Below are 6,888 nucleotides of genomic sequence, written 5' to 3' on the forward strand. Positions count from 1 at the left end.
GTTCTGCACTGTCAATTATACAAAACATCTGCCTTCAAACCAATTCTAGGAATTGATTGTGTCATGAAGGGTTAAACTGATGCTTTGAATTTATACTGATCTACTTCTAATGAATATCCATTTCTTGTTTTTAAAACAGTCCATATAATTTCTCTTGATTGCCTGTTTGTTATTTGTAAGTTCAGTTGTAATCAGCTGCACTGAGTAGACGAGTTATCTGGATTTTGTGAAGAATGCCCATTTTTGTATTTCCTTCCAAACAGTAGCATTGCTGCAGGTGGCTTTACCTATAACTGCCCGCAAGGGTGCACCTGGCACTATATATGGTAAAGTGAGCGCCAAGTACGCACCAGTTTGCAGTCAGACAGAGAAGACGCATTGGAGATTAATCCTGAAGTGACTGTTGTTGCTGCTTTGTCTGCTGCTGTCATTGTTGGAAGCTTAAAGGTCATATAATTTTCTGCTTGTTCTTTCTGCCAAGGTTGCTTACATATTATCCTTGTGATTCCTAAGTAAGACTCGAGAGTGAGTAATGAGCAGCGTTCACCCCAGCAGCAGTTGTACATTATAGAACGGTATTTGCTAGTCAACAAACATGCGGCGTTATAGACCAAGATTGATGTCCTCTCTCGCGATCGAATGCGCAAAGATAGCGGAGATATCGCAGATTTTGTCTTAAAATGTAGATATGGAACAGACAGTAGATATGGATGTAACCGTAAGCACGGATTCAGAATGAGGTAGCTAGTGCATTCATGATCATCGGTTAAACTTTAGTCTCAGCATAAGACGGTTCTCGATTAGTTTTCACGTGCACAACTGTAGTAGCGTCATCATATGAATGGCCTCGTATCGAACCTAAAATTTAGGAGTGAGTTCATGCGGAAAACGCCATTTTGACTGCCACGTGACTATAACCACGTACCAAAATTTCGTTCAGCCCCAGACAGCGCTCAATAAGTGAAAACTTGGCCAACAGTACCCCGTCCTGCATGCCTAGTTATTATACATTGACACCAGTCTTGTTAGATGTTTTAGCTAGTTTTGGTTACTGTTAATTGCGACACAAAATTTAAGTCGACCAAATTCCGATAACGAAGATTAATTCAATCGCTTCTGTATGTTTGTCTGGGTTGGTATGATTTCGGATGCTAGGCAAGACACGTAAGAGTGATTGCATCTTGTGACCATGACGTACCAGAGTAATATTGTTTGGCGAGATTGAGTCATCTCATCAGTTCTAGCTATCCGTCTTAATTAATAGATTAACTAATGAAGATATATACTATAACGTGAAGGAAGGGGTAGTTCTATATCTAGTAATCTAGTGTGTGCATAGATACTAGATATTGGCACGCACGTCTTTTGCGTTGAGCCGCACAATTTGTGCTGCAATGTGCAGGCATTGCTGACTTTGTTTGTTGTGTGGGTGATGGTGAACACTACAGATATGTATATGCTTCACCATCTCGTGAGCTTGTTATCGTCCAACCTATAGTCATTCAGTTTGGCATCTCGAGGGAATTTGAAGTGGGAGTAACCAGCAGTGTGAATTCACGGGAATGCAGATAATAGCACACCAATCTCATAATTTGTACGTCAATCATCCTAGGGGGTATAGTACTATATCTATTTAGGTGCCATAGAGTCTCGATCCTTTACTACCAGTTACTAGATCTGCGGGCATGACTTCTGGACGGAAGGCGGAAGCATGTATTGCAGTTGCTGGTGCCTTTGAATCCGACTGGATGGTGGTAGCCCTTACGGAATACTTGAAGAAGACTTGGAAAGCGTCGTTAGTGGGAGATCCAGAGTTGAAGGAAGATGGCAGAGTTGTTGTTGAGATAGCTGACAGCTCTGAAATGTTGGGTAAGTGATAACTTGTGTGTGTTACTGACTTAGTATTTTAGCTTTCTAGGACGACATTAACGTTGGCCACGCCTCATCCAGAAATCCCACGTGGCGCTTCTAATTGTCGTTATGTTTCTTGCAGCGTCGGATCTCGTCGAAAAAATTTGCAGTCGTAGGGAACATTTAATTGCCGGAGACAAACCCGTCGAAATAGAGCCTTTCCAAGTGAATAGGCGCTGGCCACCTCCCAGGCCCCAACCCAGGCCACAACCCAGGCCACAACCTAGACCACAACCTAAGCCAGTGGTCAGACCGAGGCCAGTAGAAACGCCAGTGGGACAGATGCCATCCTGCGGCCCGCCAACGTTTGAAGCCGAACACGTTGTTCTAACAACACAACAGTATTCTTATTCAAAACGCCAAGCTTCATTTGAAGACCAAGCAAGACGCCAACCTTCCGTTGAAGGTCAAGGTCAGCAAATGAGACGCCAAACTTCGACTGAAGGAAAGGGAACAAGTGACTACGCTGATGTTACCTTAGCTGTTGATGTGACTGGTGAAGATTGTCACAAAATGGATTTCATTTGTTCTACAACTCGGCGAAAGGATGAATTTGAGCGAAAATTTAGTAATTGTAGCCGTCTTACTTGGAGCAAAGAGAAAAGCACAGTTTCACTCTATCCTAGCAGTCCACCTGGGCCTCTTGGTACACAATGGAAACAATCAGCTAGAGAAGAGCTGTTTGAAGCTCTTGAGCAGTACACAGTTGAACACTTTAGAGTTACAGCTACCATGTCTCTAGACACTATAATGGAGATGGCTGAACAAGAAAATAGAAAGCAAGGCAATAGAATTGGTATTGTTGATTTCTCTGATGAAAAGAAAGTGTTGATAGTTGGGGAAAACGTAGATGTTCAGATAGTACGTAAATCAGTTCGTAATCAGTTGTCATCACCCAATGTTGAAACAGTTGCTCATCAAGCTTCACCAGTTGATGACCAGGAGCAGACTGTTACTATACCATTTGACAAATATAAACGCCCAATAGTTGACTTTGCTTTGTCACAGCACAAACTGAAATTGAAACATCAGATTAGTAACTGCAGCAGCATCTCTTGGAATGGAAGCACTGGATTTCTAGTCCTTCGCATCAGTCAAGGTGGTGCAACCAAATTTAAGAGTCATGCTGTGGAAGACGAAGTTGAGATGTTTTTGGAAAATTATAAGCAAAGGCCAGTTGTCATTCCAGATGACAAAGATTGGAGCAGTGCAGTAAAGATTGCTAAGGCAGAAGTGGAAGACAGAGATGATGAATTTACTTTAGTGGAACTGCCAAGCAAAAAGCAGATTCTGCTTGTTGGACTGAAAGAAGGTTTTGGTGATGTTCTAAAGTCAATTAGAGATAAGCTGTCACAAGAGAGGCATGAAGAATACGCAAAATCACAACTGCAATCCGGTAGCTGTGGAAATCATATTACTCCTGAAGTTTTTCAGTTGATTAGTCGTACTGAATCATTTAGGTCACTTGGGATTGAGGTGAAAATGGCCTACAATGCAGGAAAGCTGTGTGTAGATGTTAGTGGGCAAAACAAAGAAACTATTGATGCTGCAAGAAATACCTTGGAGACTCTGACTCATCAAATTCAGGCTACATCTATTTCTGTTGAATCTCATGTGCGACAGTTTTTATCATCAGGCACTAGAATAGAGCAGTTGAATGCTAGTCTTGCTAGTAAGCACATCGTTGCTCACGCTCTTGAAGTTGATCATACTGGATTAAAGATCTTAGCAAAGGAAGGTGAAGTAGGGAAAGTTCAAGACGAGGTACGAAAGTGGCTTCTTTCACCTACCATTGAAATAGATGATGATGAAACAAGAAAGTATCTTGTTTCCCAAACCTGCCACAAGTTCTTTACAACCCTACAAGATGAACTTGGCATTAAGATAACTTGTGTGAAAGGTGTGAATGGCATTGTGGAGCACATAGCTATCACTGCGCAGAGAGACCAAGCTGTCGCTGCTAAACGTAACATTGAAGACCATCTGTATGCAAATGTTCAAACTTCGGAATCTAGACCTCTTCCTAATCATGCTGTGGCTGAGTTTCTGCAAAGGCACATGGATTCAGAGATAAAGGAAATAGAAAAGAAACTAATCAGTTATCAAGCAACTGTTGAAATACTACGGGATGTGACTCCTCCAGTCATTGTCCTTAAATCAAAAAAGGCTGGCTTTTTAGCTCTTTCAAAACATGTGGGAGCACTTCTCTCGAAATGCACTGGAGTAGCGTCAAAAGAATTCAAGAAACACGGTTTGAAGAAACTTGTACAGAATTCGTTTTCAATCATTCAATTACCAATAGAGCGAGATCGGAAGGTGGTTATTACTGCTAGAGAAGACGGTCTTAGATCTCATCTTCATAGTGCATTAGCAGGTCAAACACGTGCAAAGCAACTGAGCAAACACTGTTGTACCAAAAATTCAAATCACAACATTGTATTGTACTCTGGAGATATTTGTCACCACCCTGTTGATGTGATCGTGAGCACTGCAAATGAAGACCTCGACTTCAGTGCTGGATTGCCTGCCTACCTTGTCAAATGTGGTGGTGATACCATCAAGAAAGAGTGTGAGGACTATTTGTCCAAGAAGATCTTCAAAAAGAAATTAGGAGTGGGAGATGTAATTTGTACTAGTGCAGGCTGTCTCTCCACTACTCACCATGTCATTCATGTTGTTGGTCCAAGATGGCCGCAAGGGGCAGCTGCTAACTCTAATCAGGTTCAAACCACAACAAAACTCCTCAAAAAGGCAGTCAATGCTGCTCTGGATAAGGCTGCCAGTCTAGGTTGTAGCTCTGTTGCTTTACCTGCAGTTAGTGCTGGTGGATTTGGATGTCCAAGTGACTTTGTTGCTCAACACATGGTAGAAACCATTGATGAATTTCTGGCAAGTAGGCAAAGTAAGCAGTTGCACGATGTCCACATTGTCTTACTTGAGACAGACCAACACAACATCAAAGCATTTCAAGTGCACATGATGAACAAACTTGGCAAGGTTGGGCAAATGCCACCACCACAACAAAAACGACAGCCGCCGCCGCCGCCGCCACCACAACAAAAACGAAAGCCACCACCACCACCACCATACGCGAATACTACAGCAGGGGCAGCTGGAAGATCCAAACCTGAGCTGAAAGTTGTTATTATGCAGGGTGACATTAGCAGTCAACAGGTAAATCTTGAGATGTACTTGTTGAAATTATTTAATTATATTTATATGTATATTTTGCTGTTTCAGGTGGATGTAATTGTGAGCTCTGCTTGTGATACGCTGAACCTTCAAAGTGCTCAAGCATCAAAAGCACTTGCACAAAAGGCCGGTCCTGCTCTACAACAAGCATGCAGTGCTTATGTCAAGCAACATGGGTCACTTAAACATGGAGACATTGTTGTCACAGGTGGATACAAGTTACACTGCAAACACATCGCACATGCTTTCTGTCCTCGAAGTCGTCCTGTAAGTCTTTTGACCTTTCAGTGATTACCTTTGTATCATATCTCTTTCTTATAGCGACTGGCAGAAATTGTTTTGAAGTGTGTGCAGAAGGCTGACACCATTGGAGCACGCTCCATTGCTTTTCCTGCTCTGGGAACTGGCAGTCTTGGTATGGGTGACATTGATGCTGCAAATGCATTGTTTGAAGGCATATATGCTTTACACACACCTTCTACTGTCCAAGAGGTATTTGTAGTTATTTTTGATCCATCAAAACTGTCACTTTACCAACAAGTGAAACATACACTATTTACACCTAAAGCAGTTCCTACTCTGTCTTTTGTGTTACAAAACGGAGTCGGGGTAGTAGTCGAAGGTGGCAATGTTGCCAAAGATATTTCTGATGCCATAGTTGTACCAACTGGAGTTGTATTTGATCAAGTGCACAACTATGGAGGACTATCATTTAAACATGAATGGAAAACAAAATACAACAGCTCTGTTCCATTTTCGACTGGCTTTGCAGAGCTTTCTGGAGGACGTCAGCTTGACTGCAAAAAAGTCTATGTTATTGCACCTGCCAATTTCAATTCTAGCACGTCAGTCAGTCAGAATGAAGCGAACATTAGTACAGTTGTTGAAAAAGTGCTGATGGCTGCTAACCAAGCACATATGGCTTCTATCTCGATCCCTACAATAGGAACAGGGAAGCTAGGTTATAGCAATGTTGTCAGTGCAGGAGCCCTGGCAAAGGCCATCAATGCTTTCTCTTCAAAAGTCAGTCAACCTAATATCAAAAGCATTAAGGTTGCTGTGTTTGACAAAGATCGGTTAGGTGACTTTCAGCAGAAGCTAAGTCAGGATTGCAAAGCACAGACACCATCACTTCCGCTGTCTAGTAGCACTGCTGCCCCATCAGTTAATTCCCCATCAGTTAATTCTCCATCAGTTAATTCCCCGTCATTTCAACATCAGCAAATGGATGAAGACAATGACGGAATTGTCCCCGAATATCCTGATTCAGTCAACATTTTGATTGTAGGTGAGCACCAACGTAACTGTGATCAAGCAATGCTACACTTGACCCGCAAGATTGAAGAATTCTGTGTTACAAAACAGTTGAAAACAGTTGTCCCAGATGACATGGTTAATGTTGTGAAGAAGGAGGCTGGAAAGAGAGATGTGTGTGTCATGGTTACATTAGAAGATGATAAACCCAAACTGACTCTAGCTGGAATGAAAGAGGATGTAAGTGAGGTTACTGATGTGGTAACCTATCACATGTCTGAGGTTCAAGAACGTCATGCAAATTTGCAAGGACAAAAGGAGATGATGTCTCAAGTTCAGTGGCTTTATGAGGAAGGACTTGAAACCTTTGAACCTTATCCTCCAGATGCTGTTGTTATTCTTGAGAAAGCATATCAATCAAAGCAGATGACAGTCCAACTGGACATCGCATCACTCAACCGTAAATGTCTTGTCTGTATTGACAAAAACCAGGAAGTTGACCAAGTCACAGGTCAGACAAGAGTCATTAAA

General features: G+C 42.1%; 1 protein-coding gene across 1 annotated transcript in view; it reads left to right on the forward strand.

Annotated features, from left to right (window-relative positions):
• Nucleotides 1-1,619: 1,619 nt before the first annotated feature.
• The window catches only part of LOC134179422 (protein mono-ADP-ribosyltransferase PARP14-like), a 6,273-nt gene continuing 1,004 nt past the window's right edge, over nucleotides 1,620-6,888 (forward strand). The window contains exons 1-4 of the mRNA XM_062646309.1: nucleotides 1,620-1,869; nucleotides 1,994-5,085; nucleotides 5,152-5,370; nucleotides 5,425-6,888. The exon at nucleotides 5,425-6,888 is cut by the window's right edge and continues 22 nt beyond it. Coding sequence (XP_062502293.1) covers nucleotides 1,686-1,869; nucleotides 1,994-5,085; nucleotides 5,152-5,370; nucleotides 5,425-6,888 — 4,959 coding nt within the window. The 5' untranslated portion in view covers nucleotides 1,620-1,685. The remainder of the gene's footprint in view (nucleotides 1,870-1,993; nucleotides 5,086-5,151; nucleotides 5,371-5,424) is intronic.

Source organism: Corticium candelabrum, chromosome 5, assembly GCF_963422355.1.
Source record: "Corticium candelabrum chromosome 5, ooCorCand1.1, whole genome shotgun sequence".
Taxonomy (NCBI): domain Eukaryota; kingdom Metazoa; phylum Porifera; class Homoscleromorpha; order Homosclerophorida; family Plakinidae; genus Corticium; species Corticium candelabrum.